We start from the raw sequence: 19,745 nt of genomic DNA, 5'->3' as shown, positions 1-19,745 counted from the left end.
CAGACCTTTCCTCAAAGACTGTATTCTGAGCAGGTACCACCCTCAAACTATAATGCCCACAGGGATGCTTCCAGTAGCTGTGATTTAATCAGCACACTGCTGATTTTTGGAGGCATGTTAGCTCCTTTAGGCCACTAGGATTCTATTAAGTGCTTTAGAAGAGGTAATCTAATCTACTGAATGGCCTGAAAGATTGAAAGCACCTCCAAACACAAGCAACTCCTCCACTTGTCAACAATAGGATTGGGGAACTGGGAATATTATTTCAACTGCTTAGGAAAGATAGGTGAAAGTGCTGGACAGAGGGCAGGCAATTATCTCTTTGCTATGTGTTAAGCAGCATTTCTCCTGGCTGATAAATTACTTCCAGCTGTTGGCAACAATTTTCTCCTCATCATGGCAGGAGCGAGAGACCCTGGCAAATGTTGAAGAGCAGTGCGAGCTGCTGATTAAATCCAAGATCCAGCTGGAGGCCAGCGTCAAGGCGCTGTCTGCGCGGGTGGAGGAAGAAGAGGAGATAAATTCCAAGCTGACTGCCAGGGGGCAGAAACTTGAAGATGAATGTTCTGAGTTGAAGAAAGAAATCGATGACCTGGAAACACTATTGGCGAAGTCACAGAAGGAGAAGCATGCTACAGAGCTCAAGGTACTTTTTCTATGATGTCAGGAAGGTCTAGATGCCTGGGCTCTGGAACCAGGCTTGCTTTGTTTAAATTAATGAACATAGTGGTCTGCAATTTTATGGGCCTGGAAGTCAGAACTGGCATCGAATGAGGACCTAATTCAAATTTCCAGCTTGAATTTATGGAACCCTACTTAATCTCCCAAATGAAACATTTTCATTTGTTCTGATCTTATTACATCTGAAATCTGATAGAAAGAGTAAAACAGTTTTACTGGGCCTCTAAGAATTATTTTTTGGAAGGAGAGGGAGCAGGATGCAGCTTACTTAAAGGTGGTTTGGTATGCATCTTAGTCCCCACCTCGGTTGTTGATTTGGTGTTGACCTTCAGATGTCATTTCAATTCCAGCTAAAACTTTTTTTTGTTTTCTTTGAGGTTTTTAACTTGTGTATCTGTATATAGACTGAAGTTAGCTAAGGAATCTGTATCAAACATTTGATTGAAAAAAGCCTCCAGAATAATACCGTAAGTTTGGCAGATGATTAAATAGCAACTCTTGTACATCGGTCCCTTTCATAAAAAGCCAATGGGCCTGATATAAATGGCTTCCATTTTTGCCTATTTTATCCGCTAGACCTCTTCTCTAACTGCCACTTTCTTAGGATCTTGAGGCACAACAAGATTAATATGTGCCCTGAATATTCAAAAGAAAGCTAAATTACCTTTAGTGTGGTGTTCTTCTTATACAACAGCATGACACTGAAAACTGGCCATCTGTGGACCCATGCTGATAATATTTGATTAACCAGAACACCCCATTCCCTGACTATGAGAGATAACAGATCATTTGTGTTTGTGTGTAAAAGAAAATGTGAATTTAGAGTTTTAAAACGTCCAACAGAAATTTGGCTACATGTGATTCCTTACGATGGTGGATATGTCATGAGATTTTGGGTCCTAGAAAAGAGAGGAGATGGCCCTTTGTGTTTATGCCCCTGCTTCCAGGAGCGGTTCTCACGGTGCTGTTGTCTTCTCCCAGCAGGTCAAGAACCTGCTTGAGGAGGTGGAGTCTCTCAATGAGGATGTGAGCAAACTGCATCGAGCAGCCAGGGCTGCACAGGAGACCCACCAGCAGACCCTGGAGGACTTGCGCAACGAGGAGGAGAAAGTCCACACCCTGAGCAAGGCCAAGTTGACGCTGGAGCAGCGAGTGAATGAGGTCAGTAGTGATATGTTTGCCTAGTTAGCTGCCTGTCTACATCTATAGAAACCTTCACTTTTTACTTAGTTAATTTATCTTGACATTTTCATGAAAACTTAGTAGCATGGTTCATTTCCCTCATTATTTAGAAACAGAGGTGAACTGCTACAGTGGAAGAGAGGCCCCAGTATGTGTTCTGTCTGTTGTTAAATGAAACTTTCATAACAACCCTGGGCAGTGGGAGAATACTGAGATGAATCGTGAGGTGGGAGCACTCTACATGACTGACTTCCCCACAGAAGCTGGTGTTTGCCCCGCTAATGTGCTGGTGCTCCATCTGATGCTAGCACTGAAGGATTGCTTAAAGGCCCCATGTCTCCAGCAGTGCACTGAGGTTTGTTATAGAGGAAAGATATGTAAGTCACAAGCTGTGTTCTACCAATGCTATCGGAATATACTTGTAAGATTCTGGAGATGCTGCTTCTGTTCTGCTTCCAAAACCCTGTGAAATAAAGATGTTTCAGACCAGTCTCAGTGGGTAGGTTCATCACTCTCCCTGTCTCTTACCCAGCTGACAAGAGTGTATGCATTCGCTGTTTTATTAGTCCCCAAAGCTTAGCTTTTATAAAATTGCTGGCAAGTGTGGTTTTTTTTGGTTTTTTTTTTTTTTTTTTGATTATCTGCTTCTTGTTCCTCGTGCCTCTCTATCAATTTTCCTCTGTTACCTATTAGTTGTCTCACTTCTCTTCCTGTTTCCATGGATATATATTTTACAAAGCCTCAATATGGGAATTTGTTGGTGTGTGCACACAACACACACACACTCTCACACATGTATTTTCACACATTTGCTCTCTCCTAGAGTTCATTTATTTTTTGGTTTTGCATACACCTTCCAGAAATTCTCCCTTCTCCCCTATTTGAATTTTATATCTTTCGCTGCTTACAGGAAATAGCTTCTATTGTGGGAATGTTAATATATCAATGAAAAATAGCCATATTGTAACTATTATTTTGCCTCCTGCTAAACTGACCTCAATATCATTGTTGGCAACACTAATCTGGACAGAACTGTAGTATTTTGGCCTTCTGGTACCTTGCTGGAGGTACCAGAAGATGACATACTGCTATGGACCAGAGAGGGTACCAGGGTGGTGAAGGAGAATATGGAAATTATGTTGTGTGAGGTGCGTTTGAAATGGTCAGTGATGCTGAGTTGGGAGACTCAGGACAGCTGCCTAATATTCATGAATGGTCACGTGGAGACAGATTTGCTTGGTGTTGCTCCAGGGAGCAGAGCCTAGATTTGTGGGACGGATTTACAGGGACTATTTTGGCTTCTTACGAAGAAGCACTCCTGAGTAAATGGACTTATCCACCCATGAAATGAGCTGCCATGTGAAGAAGTGAGCTTCTCATCACTGGAAAGCTATCAAATAGGGTCTCACTGGGCATTTATTATTTGTTTTTTCTGTATTCTAGAGCACGTATTCCTTAATCTCTAAAGATTTCCTTTGTCACTGACTTCTAGATTCTTTTGTAATCCCACTGATGTGTGCAACATTTATTTTAAAATATCTACATAACTGGGCATCGTTTACAGACTATGCTTATATTTTTCTTTCTTTTTCCAGAAGGTAAGTGGTTAAAGAACACATCTGTAAAGTATAAACTTAACCTATATATTGGGCTCAATAACATCTCCTTTTGTCAGCTTGAGGGTGCCCTTGAGCAGGAGAGCAAAGCAAGAATGAACTGTGAGAAGGAAAAGTGCAAAGTGGAGGGCGAGTTAAAGCTGAACCAGGAGAGCATGGACGACCTGGAGAGCAGGCAACTGCAACTAGCAGAAAAGCTGAGGAGGTGAGCCACCTTTCTGTGGACACGCAATTCTGGGAGACCTTATATTGAAGGAGACAGTTCTCTCACGGTGTTTATCCCAGTGACCCTAGGGCCAGATATCTCAAGACCTGCAGGGGAGGTTAAAAAGGATAACAAGCCTAGGAAGTTGAGGGTTTTTTATTTTTTGCTAGACTTTATGAGATTACTCTTCTTTTTATAATTATATAATAACCTACAAGAAAGTGATTGAAAAGTCTGACTAGCAGATGTGAATGAAAGGTGTAAGACATAGCAGATGCAAATTATTAGAATTTGAAGTTACAAGTCAAAAAATAAAAGTGGCTCACTTCGTTTACTCATGAGATCAAGGGCTTAAAGTAAAAAAATCAAAAATAAATTCTAATATGAAGTCCATATACCCTCTGATCATTTTTAAAAACAAAACAAAACTTATATGCCAGATGTAACTTCATTAGACATTTATACAACTTTTTTGGTCTAGTAATTTACTTTTTAAGTATTAAACTTTAAAATTGAAAGCATGATCAAAATGAATACACCTTCAGTTCACGCAGACTCTCAAGGAGTTCAGGGCAAGATGGCCCTATCAGTTGAATTTCATTATTCAGTGAAACAGATTTTCTTACCTTGTCCCTTTTGTCTCCCTCTGTTTAGCTAGACTTTCTTCTAACAACTAGGGATTTTCAAGTTATTTGAAATAAATAAGAAAGGGAAACAGTGAAATCTAAGAGTAAGATAAGGCCTGTCTGAAGTGGAGAGCACACTGGTTGTGGCACCCACAGTGAAGAAGAGAATCAGTGAGCAGCTATGAGCTTCTGGTTTTCCCTTCTGTGTATACGAGTTTCCATGATACATGCTTGTGGTCAGACTGGATTAATAGCCTATCAATAAGTTACTAAACTTGATAGGTGTTTGTAGACTTGATTAATAGCTTATCAATAACTTATTGAACTTGATAGGTGTTTGGAAAAGATGAAATAAGTAACCCTATGAATGTAGTGGAACAGTGAAAGGCAAAATGATGATACAGTCCCTTCAGCATTTAATTATGAAGATTGTGTTTCAGTTTGGCAAAGTGAAATGATAACTCCATGTCCTTGTAGGCCACAGGTCAAAGAGCTCTGGCATTTTAGAAACCTGTGTTTTGAGGAAATTATGAATTTATTATACAACCTTTTCTTTAAATGGACCTGTGTATATATGAAAACTTAATATATGAAAATGTGGCATTTTAAAATGGTGATGAGAGGATAGAATACTTAATAAATAGTGCCAAGATTATTAGCTATTCATCTTATGAGATAAAAGTTAAATTTCTTCCTCATGCTATTCACACACACACACAATCCAGTTGCATTAAAGAATTAAATGCAAAAATAAAGCTATAAAATCATTAGAAGATGCAGCATTATTCACAATAGCCAAGATGTAGAAACACCCTAAATCCCTATTGAATGAATGAATGAATGAATGAAGAAAATGTGATGTATACATTTAATGGATTATTATTCAGCCACTTTTTAAAGGAATTCCTGCCCTTTGTGACAACAGGGATAAACCTGAAGGACTTTATGCTAAATTAAATGTCAGCCACAGAAGGACAAATGCTGCATGATTCCATTTATAGGAGGCATCTAAAAACAGTCAAACTCCTAGAAACAGAGAGTAGAATGGTGGTTGCCAGAGTCTGGGAGGCAGGGGAAATGCAGAGTTGCTGTTTAGTGGTTATAAAGCTTCCATTAGGCAAGATGACTGAGTCCTAGAGATCTGTGTGATGTTCTGCCTATAGTTAATATTGTATTGCACACTTAAATATTTGTTGAGAGGGAAGATCTCATGTTAAATGTTCTTCAGTTAAAAAAAACAATTAAAAGACAATATGGGTGGTAAGTCTTAGGAAATTGGCAGGCCAGACTTCCTGAATAAGTCACAAACCCCATCCAAAGGCATAAAAGGACTATGTTGATAAACTTGAAGTTAATACATCAACATTTTAAACATTTAGTGGCAAAAGCCAACATAAATGAAATTGGAACAAATTTGAAGCAGATACCAAAAAATAAATATCAAGAATATTAAAGGAAAATGTGTAATTCAATAATTAGATGAAAAACCTAACAGAAAAATGGACAAAGGACACAAGTGAGCAGGTCATTTGTTTTATTTTAAAATCCTCATAATTGATAACATGCTGTCATCACTAGTAAACAAGGACATTCATAATAAAACAGTGACACACTAGAAGTGTGCTAATATTAAATGTGAATGTAGAGAAATAACCTCACACTGCTATTGGGGGCCAAAGTTATAAGTTTTTAGATACATACCTATAACCGATGCAGCAATTCCCTGCTCAGTATCCACTCTAGAAACACTCACATGTACGCAAGGGTGCACAGCATTATTTATAAAAGTAAAATTTAGGGGGAAAACTCAGTGATTATTAATAGGGAAGTGAATAAGAAAACCACATAATATCTAAGTCATAGACTAGTATTTCACAGTTAATTTCTAAGTGAAGTCATCTATGTGTGGGCTTCCGTGCTGGCTCAGTGGTGAAGAATCTAACTGCCAAGCAGGAAACATGGGTTCAATCCCTGGATCAGAAAGATCCCCTTGAGAAGGAAATGGCAACCTACCCCAGTTCTCTTGCCTAGGAAAGCCCACGTAGAGAAATAACCTCAGGAGGAGGAGCCTGGCTAGCTGTAGTCTTTGGGGTCGCAAAAGAGTTAGACAAGACTTAGCAATGAAACAATAACAAATCTATGTGTAGGCCAAAGTGGAAAAATCTCTGTGTGTTATTGAGTTAAAAATGTTGTACAGGGACTTCCCGGGTGGTTCAGTGGTTAAGAATCTGCCTTGCAATGCAAGAGATGTGGATTCGATCCCTCGTTGGGGAACTGAGACCCAAATGCCACAGAGCACCTAAGCCTGGCACCACAACTACTGATCCCGTGTGCTCTGGAGCCTGTGAGCCACAGCTAGGAAGTTGCACTGCAGCAAAAGATTCCTAGTGCCACAACTAAGATTCAACACAGTCAAATAAAATAAATATTAAAAAATATGAAATTATAAATCTAAATGTATATAATATTATACCATTCCCAGTAAAGAAAATGAAACTATTTCTACTGATACATAAGCACAAACATATGTCAGTACTTAGAAAAATGTCCAGAAGGAGCCACATCAAATTGATTATGGTGGTTACCTCTAGGGAAGGAACAGAGGCTGGGTATAATAGCCAAGGAGACTTCCGCTCTAGATGTAATAGTTGAATTTTTACAATGAATGACTTCATATATTATTACAATAATTTGAAGACTATTTAAACAAAATGTTATTACTCTGAGCAATTTCATTTGACAACTCTTTCCCTAACAGGAAAGAATTAGAAATGAATCAGATGAGGTCGAAGGTGGAGAATGAGAAAAGCCTGGTGGCTCAGCTTCAGAAGACGGTTAAAGAGTTCCAGGTGATCATTTATCAAATCCTTATGTGTATCTGTAGTTCAATCCCTGGTTGATGACTGGTGCTTCAGTGACAAATGTTCTGCCAAGGTAGCCAGAACCCTAGCCAATGATCGACAGAAGCAGGAAAGAATGCTGGTTGAGAAGGTAACCTGGCATTCTACAGATAGGTGACTCTGGGGAATATTACTTAAGCTTAGATTTCCTTATCATGAAGATAGTAAAAACAAATAGCTAACATGTTGAATGTTTGACAAAAACTGGGCATTGTACTAAAACCCAGGACATCTATATTTTTACTCATTAATCTTCCTGACAACGTTTGAACTAAAATGTAACTACAGTTAAGTGGTAAGCTCAGTGCCTGACCCATGGTATGCATTCAGTATTAACAATTTAATTTTTTATGATGATTAGTCTTTGTAATTGTAAGACAGTTACACTGAAAATCTGTTTTATAGCTACTTGTAGACTCAAAACGTTATTTGATAATGGGCAGCTATTTATAAGTTTAGACTATGTGACTGTTTTATACTATATTACCACATTATGTTGTTCAGTTGCTAAGTCATGTCCATCTGTTTGCGACCCCATGGACTACAGCACACCAGACCTCCCTGTCCTTCACTCTCTTCTGGAGTTTGCTCAAACTCATAGGAAGTTGGTGCTGCTATCCAACCATCTCATCCTCTGTTGCCCTCTTTTCTTCCTGCCCTCAATTGAGTCAGCTCTTTGCTTCAGTACTTTGCCCAAAGTATTTGAGCTTTAGCTTCAGCATCAGTCCTACCAATGAATATGCAGGGTTGATTTCCTTTAGGATTGACTGGTTTGATCTCCCTGCAGTCCAAGGGATTCTCAAGAGTCTTCTCCACATTATAAAGTAATTTAAAACATATAACTCCTCACATATACATGGAGATGGGTTCTTTTCCTTTGGAGTTAGTTATCTCATTAATGTAACTATTACTCAAAATAATTTTGGAATTTTTTCCTGATCATTACTTTCTGAGACATTTGAGTCAAATACAGCCAGTCTCCCTGCTTTATGGATGTGCTTTCAGACAATATTTATCTTCAAGCAGTTGTCTATCATATTTACCAGATTTCTCTTCAAAAGATAGTTGATCCAAAAAAAGTGTTCAATTTATCCAAAATACAAACTTTCTTACCCTGATGACTTAAAATAATGTTCCAAAGATTATTTCTAAGGAAATGTTTCAGAAATGTTTGATCTGGTTAGAGTATTGTTTGAAATGAAGGTATTGTATCTCAAGATAACTAATTGTAAGGGGATCATGATTAGTTGGGTGTGGAAATCATACATTTTTTAGCACCTCTGTCACAACTCATCCAGATTAGATACCCTTATTTATTTGGTTCAGTCTAAAAAATTTAGCAAATTTTAGTTTCATTTTAGCAATCATTCTCTTACTTAATAGAAAGAAAAGTATATTCTAAAATATAAGTCATTCCTTTTTTCTTCTGCCCTAACCTACACCTAATTATTTAAGGTGATATTAATGACCATCATCAGTTTTACTGTCCTGTCCCACAATGATGCTATCAAGATTTGTAAAGCTATTTGCCCTTACAGCAAAAGACATTTGGGCTCTGAGAATTCTTATCACTGCTCTTCTTTGTCCTGTAATTCTGCTTCTAATAATATCAGGTTACTACCCCAATTAATAATCCCATTCCTCCACCAATTTTAATTTGTTACTTCAACTTTCCTGCTACTTAAAATCACCTTCAGACTAAGAAATCAAGTAACCAAGTTTGTCAGAATTTGTATAAAATTAAATGGATGCTGTGTCTTATGAGTTAGCTGCTTGAACTCAGGGGTATTTAATCTGTTGATGAGATTTTAGCCAAAGTTGGCAATAGTTAAGGTTTTCAGGTAAATAAATTTCAGATAAATGAGGTATTGTATATAAAATTCATCATGTTATTTTTTATAAGCTCTCCTTAAAGTGTTTCCTTGTTATATGAAGATATTTTCTAGTCCTTTGCAAAGTGCTCTTTATTAAAATGTCCTCTTCATGTATATAATCTAATGAGGTTGCTCATCACCATGGTCTGGGAAATTGGGAGGAATTACAAATTTTAATTCTGGTCTCAGTACTGCTTTGGAGCAAATTACTTAATTTCTCTGTATTCTATCTTCTTTAGCTATAAATGAGAACCAAAAGCGTTATGTTGTTTTGCTTAGTTTTGAGAAAAAAAAACAGTAGAGCTCTTGAATATAAAATATGCTACAAGTGCTTAGTGAAAGTTAAAGTTATTTATTGCTATAGACTCAGATACAACTTTTGAAAGAAGAATTGGAAGCTGAAAGGACCACTCGAGCCAAGGTAGAGAGGGAGAGAGCTAACCTCATCCGAGAGCTGGAAGACATGAATGAGAGGCTGGAGGAGGCAGGAGGTGTCAGTTCGGCTCAGCTGGAGATAAATAAGAAACAAGAAACAAAATTCCAGAAGCTCCGCCGAGACCTGGAAGAGGCCACACTGCACTTTGAGGCAACCTCTGCCTCTTTGAAGAAGAGAAACGCAGATAGCCTGGCTGAGCTGGAGAGCCAGGTAGAAAATTTACAACAGGTCAAGCAGACACTGGAAAAAGACAAGAGTGACCTAGAGCTCGAAGTGAACGATCTCCTGATCCATGTTGAACAGATGACCAGAGCTAAGGTAAAGAACATTTACAAGCTCTTCTTGAGGATTTAGAACATGGAAGTAGGCAGAGGAGGGGAAGGGAGAGAAAGTTAAAGTAAATTGGTGACTCAAAGTACCTGCTAATGGAAGCTAGAGATCTTCAGATTGGCTCAGTTCAGTTCAGTCACTCAGTCATGTCTGACTCTTTGCGACCCCATGAACCATAGCACGCCAGGCCTCCCTGTCTGTCACCAACTCCCGGAGTTCACTCAAACTCATATCCATCGAGTTGGTGATGCCATCCAGCCATCTCATCCTCTGTTGTCCCCTTCTTCTCCTGCCCCCAAACCCTCCCAGCATCAGGGTCTTTTCCAATGAGTCAACTCTTCACATGAGGTGGCCAAAGTACTGGAGTTTCAGCTTCAGCATCAGTCCTTCCAATGAACACCCAGGACTGATCTCCTTTAGGATGGACTGGTTGGATCTCCTTGGAGTCCAAGGGACTCTCAAGTCTTCTCCAACACCACAGTTCAAAACCATCAATACTTCAGCGCTCAGCTTTCTTCACAGTCCAACTCTCACATCCATACATGACCACTGGAAAAATCATAGCCATGACTAGATGGACCTTTGTGGGCAAAGTAATGTCTCTGCTTTTCAATATGCTATCTAGGTTGGTCATAACTTGTCTTCCAAGAAGTAAGAGTCTTTTAATTTCATGGCTGCAATCACCATCTGCAATGATTTTGGAGCCCCAAAAAATAAAGTCTGACACTGTTTCCACTGTTTCCCCATCTATCTGCTGTGAAGTGATGGGACCAGATGCCATGATCTTCATTTTCTGAATGTTGAGCTTTAAGCCAACTTTTTCACTCTCTTCTTTCACTTTCATCATGGGCTTTTTAGTTCCTCTTCACTTTCTGCCATAAGGGTGGTGTCATCTGCATGTCTGAGGTTATTGATATTTCTCCCGGCAATCTTGATTCCAGCTTGTGCTTCTTCCAGCCCAGTGTTTCTCATGATGTACCCTGTATATAAGTTAAATAAGCAGAGTGACAATATACAGCCTTGATGTACTCCTTTTCCTATTTGGAACTAGTCTGTTGTTCCATGTCCAGTTCTAACTGTTGCTTCCTGACCTGTATATAGGTTTCTCAAGAGGCAGGCCAGGTAGTCTGGTATTCCCATCTCTTTCAGAATTTTCCACAGTTTGTTGTGATCCACACAATCAAAGGCTTTGGCATAGTCAATAAAGCAGAAGTAGGTGTTTTTCTGGAACTCTCTTGCTTTTTCCATGATCCAACAGATGTTGGCAATTTGATCTCTGGTTCCTCTGCCTTTTCTAAAACCAGTTTGAACATCTGGAAGTTCATGGTTCACGTATTACTGAAGCCTGGCTTGGAGAATTTTGAGCATTACTTTACTAGCGTGTGAGATGAGTGCAATTGTGCGGTAGTTTGAGCATTCTTTGGCATTGCCTTTCTTTGGGATTGGAATGAAAACTGCCCTTTTCCAGTCCTGTGGCCACTGCTGAGTTTTCCAAATTTGCTGGCAGAATGAGTGCAGCACTTTCACAGCATCATCTTTCAGGATTTGAAATAGCTCAATTAGAATTCCATCACCTCCACTGGCTTTGTTCGTAGTGATGCTTTCTAAGGCCCACTTGACTTCACATTCCAGGATGTTTGGATCTAGGTGAGTGATCACACCATCGTGATTATCTTGGTTGTGAAGATATTTTTTGTACAGTTCTTTTGTGTATTCTTGCCACCTCTTCTTAATATCTTGTGCTTCTCTTAGGTCCATACCATTTCTGTCCTTGATCAAGCCCATGTTTGCATGAAATGTTCCCTTGGTATCTCTAATTTTCTTGAAGGGATCTCTAGTCTTTCCCATTCTGTTGTTTTCCTCTATTTCTTTGCATTGATCACCGAGGAAGGCTTTCTTATTTCTCCTTGCTATTCTTTGGAACTCTGCATTCAGATGCCTATATCTTTCCTTTTCTCCTTTGCTTTTCACTTCTGTTCTTTTCACAGCTATTTGTAAGCCCTCCTCAGACAGCCATTTTGCTTTTTTGCATTTCTTTTCCATGGGGATGGTCTTGGTCCCTGTCTCCTGTACAATGTCACGAACCTCCGTCCATAGTTCATCAGGCACTCTGTCTATCAGATCTAGTCCCTTAAATCTATTTCTCACTTCCACTGTATAATCGTAAGGGATTTGATTTAGGTCATACCTGAATGGTCTAGTGGTTTTCCCCACTTTCTTCAATTTAAGTCTGAATTTGGCATTAAGGAGTTCATGATCTGAGCCACAGTCAGCTCCCAGTCTTGTTTTTGTTTTTGCTGACTGCATAGAGCTTCTCCATCTTTGGCTGCAAAGAATATAATCAATCTGATTTCGGTGTTGACCATCTGGTGATGTCCATGTATAGAGTCTTCTCTTGTGTTGTTGGAAGAGGGTGTTTGTCATGACCAGTGCATTCTCTTGGCAAAACTGTATTAGCCTTTGCCTTGCTTCATTCTGCACTCCAAGGCCAAATTTGCTTGTTACTCCAGGTGTTTCTTGACTTCCTACTTTTGTATTCTAGTCCCCTATAATGAAAAGGACATCTCTTTTGGGTGTTAGTTCTAAAAGGTCTTGTAGGTCTTCATAGAACTGTTCAAATTCAGCTTCTTCAGCGTTACTGGTTGGGGCATAGACTTGGATTACCGTGATATTGAATGGTTTGCCTTGGAAACGAACAGAGATCATTCTGTGGTTTTTGAGATTGCATCCAAGTACTGCATTTCGGACTGTTTTGTTGACTATGATGGCTACTCCATTTCTTCTAATGGATTCCTGCCCATAGTAGTAGATATAATAGTCATCTGAGTTAAATTCACCCATTTCAGTCCATTTTAGTTTGCGGATTCTTAGAATGTCAATGTTCACTCTTGCCATTTCCTGTTTGACCACTTCCAATTTGCCTTGATTTATGAACCTAACATTCCAGTCCCTATGCAATATTGCTCTTTACAGCATCGGACCCTGCTTGTATCATCAGTCGCATACACAACTCGGTATTGTTTTTGCTTTGGCTCCATCCCTTCATTCTTTCTGGAGTTATTTCTCCACTGATCTCCAATAGCATATTGGGCACCTACTGACCTGGGGAGTTCCTCTTTCAGTATCCTATCATTTTGCCTTTTCATATGGTTCATGGGGTTCTCAAGGCAAGAATACTGAAGTGGTTTGCCGTTCCCTTCTCCAGTGGACCACATTCTGTCAGACCTCTCCACCATGACCCGTCCATCTTGGGTGGCCCCACACAGCATGACTTAGTTTAGACAAGGCTGTGGTCCATGTGATCAGTTTGGCTAGTTTTCTGTGAGTATGGTTTCAGTGTGTCTGCCCTCTAATGCCCTCTCACAACACCTACCGTCTTACTTGGGTTTCTCTTACCTTGGACAAGGGGTATCTCCTCATGGCCACCTCCCCTGACCTTGGGCATGGAGTAGCTCCTCTAGGCCACCACCTCTGACCTCGGGTGTGGGATAGCTCCTCTCTAGATCAGGTCTAATCTCAGGCATTGCAAAAGTTCCATGACCATCTCCTGAAGGTAGCCTGACAGTGGCTTCTGACCTTATTGGAATTCCAGTCTGTGTTCCTTGTGGGTCTTTCTAGTGATGACACAGTAGGTAGGCTGGACAAGGGATGCCACTAACTTGTACATGGTGTGTGTCTCTCTCTTTTTTCAGTTGGAGGATAATTGCATGACAATGTTGTGTTAGCCTCTGCTGTACAATAACCAATAACATGTATACACATGTCCCCTCCTCTTGTGCCTCCCCCTCCCACCCCATCTCACTCCTCCTGGTCATCACAGAGCACTGAGCTGAACTCCCTATGCCATATAGCAGCTTCCCACTAGCTGTCTACTTTACACACTGTAGTGGATATATGTCATTGCTACTCTTTCAATTCATCCCACCCTCCCGTTTCCCTCCCTGTGTCTACAAGTCTGTTCTCTATGTCTCCATCTCTATTCCTGCTTTGCAAATAGATTCATCAGTGGTGTTTCTCTCTTGAAGGATGGCTTTGAGTTGGGAGCACTCCAAGGAGGGGGCTCAGGAACTTTAAGTCCATCCAAACAAATGGTACAAACAGCTTTGGGGGAAGTTAAGAACTTTTTCTCCTTTGTGTCCTCTGGCATCTCTTTAATAAGCCAACACTAGGAGAATTTTCACATGTTCTTTCTTCACCGAGTCCATTAATCTCTACTCTGCCAGCTCTCATCTCAAATGACTAGTATCAGATGACAGGTAAGAACCTCCTTACCTTCTGGCAGTTGAGAGGAGCTTTGATTGAGGCCATGCAGAGCAAATAACCAGTGCCAGATTCTTCCTGTGAGCAGAATCTGTAGTCATCTGGGAAGACAAACCAACAATAAAGCTTGATCTTTAAGGACGACAACCATAAAAATGTACGATTTCTTCAGAGATACTGAGTGACTCCTGAAATATTTAGCCTTAATTTCCTTTAAATAGCACATTGAATAGAAAGAAACACAACTACCCCACTTTTCCTTCTCTTTCTTCCTCTCCACTCTCCCTGCCATCACACCTTCAATTATCATAAAATACAAATCTAGTGAAGACTTCGGACCTCTCTTCCTCTGTCTCTTCTGTACGCTGCATTTTGTTTGGATTCTGTCTTCAACTCAGCAATGAAAACATTCTCACTCCTTGCCCTTGTAGGTTTATCTTCCTTTATCAGTGCAAGTGAGCACTAGAAGACCTTACTCTTTGCCCCTCGTTCATCCTCAGGAACTCTTCTGTTGCTATACATTTTAGTAGTAAGTCATAAAATCATAAGACCATCGACAGATTCACCATAAATCCGTACTAATTATGTATTAATTTTATACTTACCAACTTCCTCTGGAATTTCATTGCTGCTCAGAAGTTCTTTATTCTTCTAACTTGTTTTATTTTAAAAGAGAAACAAAAATCCTTCCTCAGACTCCAACCCTGCCTTCCTGAATCCATCCTTTTACTAAATGTTAACACTTAACTGATAAGATTAAGACCATTCATTATAACTTCTCTCTTCACCTTATAATATATTCACTCAGCCATTTCTTTCATTCTTGCTCCAAACAATAAAATATTCTTCCACATAACCATTATCCACATATTAAAAAAAAAAAAAAACAGACTTTTCCATACTAGGGTTAGTATTTTGAGAGAAAAGCAAAGCCTGTCCATGTCTGTCTTAATCTGATTCCTTGACCAAAGAGTAATGTTCTATTTATCTATTGATATGTAGCAAATCCGGAGAAGGCAATGGCACCCACTCCAGTACTCTTGCCTGGAAAATCCCATGGACGGAGGAGCCTGGTAGGCTGCAGTCCATGGGGTCGCTAAGAGTTGGACACGACTGAGCGACTTCACTTTCACTTTTCACTTTCATGTATTGGAGAAGGAATTGGCAACCCACTCCAGTGTTCTTGCCTGGAGAATCCCAGGGATGGGGGAGCCTGGTGGGCTGCCGTCTGTGGGGTCGCACAGAGTCAGACACGACTGAAGCGACTTAGCAGCAGCAGCAGCATGTAGCAAATCACCCTCAAAACCTTGAAGTTAAAACAATATAATTTATTATTTTTCTCTCTTGGTTCTGGGGCTTGACAGGCTTAGCGCAGATGGTGGTTGTGACTCAAATCATCTGAAGGTTTATTCACTCACCTGTCTGGCTCTTGGGCTGGGATAGCTAGACAGTTGAGGGCTGTTTGGAAATGTCTCTTTCCTTATGACCTCTCCATGTAGCTAGCTTGGCTTTCCTCACAGCGTGGTAGTCATAGGGGAGTTGGACTTCTTACATGGTAATTCAGGGCACTAAAAGCAAGTATTCCAAGAGACCAGAAGCTGCAAAGACTCTTGTGAGGTTGGCTTGCAATACAGTGGAGTGATTCTGTGTGACTCCCAACAGTGATGAGTCACAGGATAGGGTCTACACGTGGTTGTGGATACTAGAGAGTGTGGCTCACTGGTGTGCCTTGTTTGGAAACCAGCTCCCACAAGTCAGTGTATATCTCACTACCTCTTCACTCCTTTAACCCCTGCAACGTCTTTTATTTCCCCTTTTGTTGGGCTTCCCTGGTAGCTCAGACAGTAAAGAACTGCCTGCAGTGCAGGAGACCTGGATTCCATCCCTGGGTCAGGAAGATCCTCTGGTGAAGGGCATGGCAATCCACTCCAGTATTCTTGCCTGGAGAATCCCCTGGATAGAGGAGCCTGGTGGGCTACAGTCCATGAGGCTGCAAAGAGTCGGACATGACTGAGTGACTAAGCACACATCTTAAAAGTAGTTTCTTAATTGGTTCTTGCAAAGATCAGTAATGTCTCTCTTTCCTCAAATTAGCATGTCTAAAGCCAGACTTACCTCTCCTGAAGCTGACATATAATTCCTATGGATCTTTTTGCCACCAGCACCCTGTTCCTTCCATCACCCAGACTCTCAGCCTAGAACTGTGTTTCCTCTCTGTTCTTTGCTTTCCAATCAATTCTTAGAGAAGGTCAATTTTGTACTGTCTTGTAATTTTTCATTCCATTCCCACTCATATGTAAAAAATTCATTATCTGTTAACTGGATTATTGCAGTGTTTTCTAAATTATCTTTTTTTCCCCAATCTTTTTAAAATAGTACCAATATGAATATTTTAAGAGATGCATGGCTCTGTGGAATCATGTCCCAGCTTCAGAGTGAACTCCACATTTCTGCCCTTTAAGGTACCCTATAGCCCATGATTTGACTCCACTCCTCGTGCCAGTTTTAGATTCTAGAACTTTGTTTCCTAGACCCTCTACACCCTCTACTTCAGCCATGCTAGAATGCCTGCGTTCCATCAAATATCCATTTTCCCACCAATGTGCCTTTTCCAAACTGAACTGTGTCTCTGGAGTGCTCAAGTTCAACATCCCTTATTAAAATTTTGCCTGAATTATTTTCTGAATTCTTGTAGCCCTTTTGGCATCCCCTTTGCATTGCCACATTGTAATCTTTTCAGTTTGCTTCAGTAGAAGACATCTCTAAGGTAGAAACTAGGTCTTATTTTTCTCATGTTTACTAAGTGCTTTCCATAATCAGTACACTCAGTTACTAGCATCAGTTTTTTACATACGCCTCTTGGGATTTCTGTGGCTCATAGATTTAATCATTTGTTCAGGGTCACAAAAATTATATGGCGGAGATGGGCCTCAACCCCCAATCCTGTGTATGTCTGTGGGTGATGGCATTCTGTTGCTGCCTTACATATTTCTTGGTGGGATAAATTGACTCTGTTCACTCTCATAGGCGTATACATTATGCTGAACTTTATCTTGAATTGTTTACTTCATCTTTTCTTGAATTATAATGCCAGAAATGCCAATACTCAGTGGTACAGTAGAAACCAAAGCATTTTCGAAAGCATATTAGGCTGACAGAGAGGCCCAGGGCAATTTAGAAGTTATAGGCAATCTCACAATTATCTTGATTATTTTGAATTCCCATTGGTTCCTGAATTTCTAGGAGGCAGCATTTTTATGCGTCATTTTAAGAACCAGCTTCAGAATAAATGTGCATTATTCCATTAACCTCTTCCTTCTTGGTATCAAAATTTAGTGTCTATCTTTAGGCTGAAACTTGAAGTACTTTTGAGGGTGCCACCCTTTGAATGGCATGCCCCTGTCCAGGCCACCTTTAGATAAACAATCACATTGCCTTTGCAGATCCTGCTTATGAAAACACTTTTTCGATTGAAAACACAATTCCAATGTTAGTGCCATGGATAACTACCAATTGAGGCTGTGCCTGAGGGCGAATGTCTTATGCCTGCCCAGTAGCTGCCTGCTCTGCAGGTGTGCACAGCCATGCAGGGCTTAATCACACAGGCTTCTCTTGAAACCAGGGAATTCTCTGGCTCCTTTGCTTGCCACTCCCACAACACTGACTAAGCTATCTTATGGAGATCTGTGTTCTTTCACCCTCAGCAAACAGGTGTGCAGAAGAGCACACTCCTGGTCATAAGCAGAAATGGCATTTCTCACATCTGGCTGTCTTCCTCCTGACCCAATTCATAGGTCATTTATTATTGGAGTGAACATAAAACAAAAATGGTTTACATAGTCATATTTTTATTCAGTTTCTTCCAGAATCCATAAATTGGATCTGGAATCCAGTTTCACACAGGATTCACGACAATTTCAATCAACTAGAATGTTAAGTTAATTAATCCTTAACATTTCCTTTGTTATTACTTGATATAACAGATCCTTAGGAATCTAGTGTCTGACTTTTTCTTTTCTTGCACCAGTTCAAATCCTATACCCAACACATACTAGCTGTGTGAATTTGGGCAAGGTATTTAGCCTCTCTGACCATTTCCTCATTTATAAAACAGAGGCAATCTGAGTTCCTGAGGAATACTGTGAGGAAAATGAGTGTGCCAACTTTGACTGTCAGATTACTTTCAGAAGTAGTAAAGCAAACATATTCAACAATCAAAATATTTGAAATTACAGACTATTTAAAAAGTGTTGCCTGGGTTTTTTCTATAGCTTCTAGTGATAAGTGGAGATTGCGGGTAATTGAGTGTGTCTGGCATTTAACATCATTGTTCTAACCTTCGTGATGTACAGAAAGCTGATTGAACCTCTGGCAGGTCTGGTTTCATATCCACCACCTGGCATGGGTGTGCTATGGAATATCTGTGAGTAGAATTACTGATATTTCTTGTCAGTCTCTGAATGGCCTCTTCCTTTGTTTGCTAATCAGTGGATAATATACCAACCCAGTTAAAAAAAAAACCAATTTGGGGGTTGAGGTTCACAGGGAAAGCTTGAATGTGACCTCTAAGTAAACTTTAGTGGGTCTGTTTGCCAACCTCTCACTAAAGTTTGTAGTAATTTGAGTCTCCTATTTTGTGTCAAGCTCTGTATTTGGCCTTGGGGATATAAGATGCAATTTAGGAGTCTTCCAAAAACAGTTAGAATAGTCATTTCTAACTATAAAATAGAGTAAGTTTACAGAGAACAATCTTCATCACAGCACAGGCTCCAGCTGGAGAGCTCCAAAGTCTTTGCTGACTCAGAAGTTTCCCAAAGGACTAAACCTGGCATCATCCTGGAGATGTTTCTCTCCCTTGGCCATTGCTATATCATAAAAATTAGTTTAATGTTGAAAACTATTAGACTTACCACCAGATTTCACAGTTTTCACCATTTTCTTGAAATGCCATTGATGTGATCCTTTCTTTGTCAAAGTAATCTCCTTCTCTCTCCTTCTTCTCTCTTGCTATCCCTTCCCCTACATCTCCCCTCCTTTTTCCATAGCACTATTTCTTTATAGAGATAAAAGTCTCATATGGACTGAGAACAAAACAGAAAAACAGCAATGTAAAATCCGTAGAACTGTGAAGTACCACGTGTCATTTTATGATATCTGACCATATTAATAATATGAATGAAAATTACAGCTAGGTAAAGGGGCCAGCACCATCTTACATTTGGAAGCTCTTGGTCCTGAAAATATTGAATTTCAAAGTCATTGGCATTAGTTTTCAGTGTGGCAAAAATTTGATGATTAGATTGGTTACTTAAACCAGGTAAAAGTGCATAGGTCACTTAGCATATCATTTTCTTTAAACATGAACAACCAATTCTGAGAAGTTGGAGTTTGGGATTGAAATGATAACCCAGCAGGGTAATCATGAGCCTGCAACCTTAATGATTGGGAGGGTCCAGTTGTTTTCGCAGTTCAAACTTCTATTATTACGCTGCTGTATCTCAGATTCATCTGCTTTCTCCTGTCCTTCTTGGTCAACCCTCTGGACTTTCCTTCCTCCTCCATCTTTCCCATCCTTTCTTTCCCATCCCTCTGAACTATCCCCTTGTTTATTGAGCTCCTAATATGTGTTAGATAC

The 19,745-nt window shown here is 40.0% G+C and overlaps 1 protein-coding gene across 1 annotated transcript in view; it reads left to right on the top strand.

Moving 5' to 3' along the window:
- The window catches only part of MYH15 (myosin heavy chain 15), a 157,648-nt gene that overhangs the window by 87,912 nt on the left and 49,991 nt on the right, over nucleotides 1-19,745 (top strand). The window contains exons 23-27 of the mRNA XM_061425934.1: nucleotides 404-646; nucleotides 1,666-1,842; nucleotides 3,539-3,684; nucleotides 7,069-7,159; nucleotides 9,449-9,838. Of these exons, the coding sequence (XP_061281918.1) occupies nucleotides 404-646; nucleotides 1,666-1,842; nucleotides 3,539-3,684; nucleotides 7,069-7,159; nucleotides 9,449-9,838 (1,047 nt within the window). The remainder of the gene's footprint in view (nucleotides 1-403; nucleotides 647-1,665; nucleotides 1,843-3,538; nucleotides 3,685-7,068; nucleotides 7,160-9,448; nucleotides 9,839-19,745) is intronic.

The sequence above is a fragment of the Bos javanicus genome, chromosome 1 (genome assembly GCF_032452875.1).
Source record: "Bos javanicus breed banteng chromosome 1, ARS-OSU_banteng_1.0, whole genome shotgun sequence".
NCBI classification, from domain to species: Eukaryota; Metazoa; Chordata; class Mammalia; order Artiodactyla; family Bovidae; genus Bos; species Bos javanicus.
Note: the sequence above shows the minus strand (reverse complement) of the source record. Positions and strands in the feature narration are given on the sequence as shown.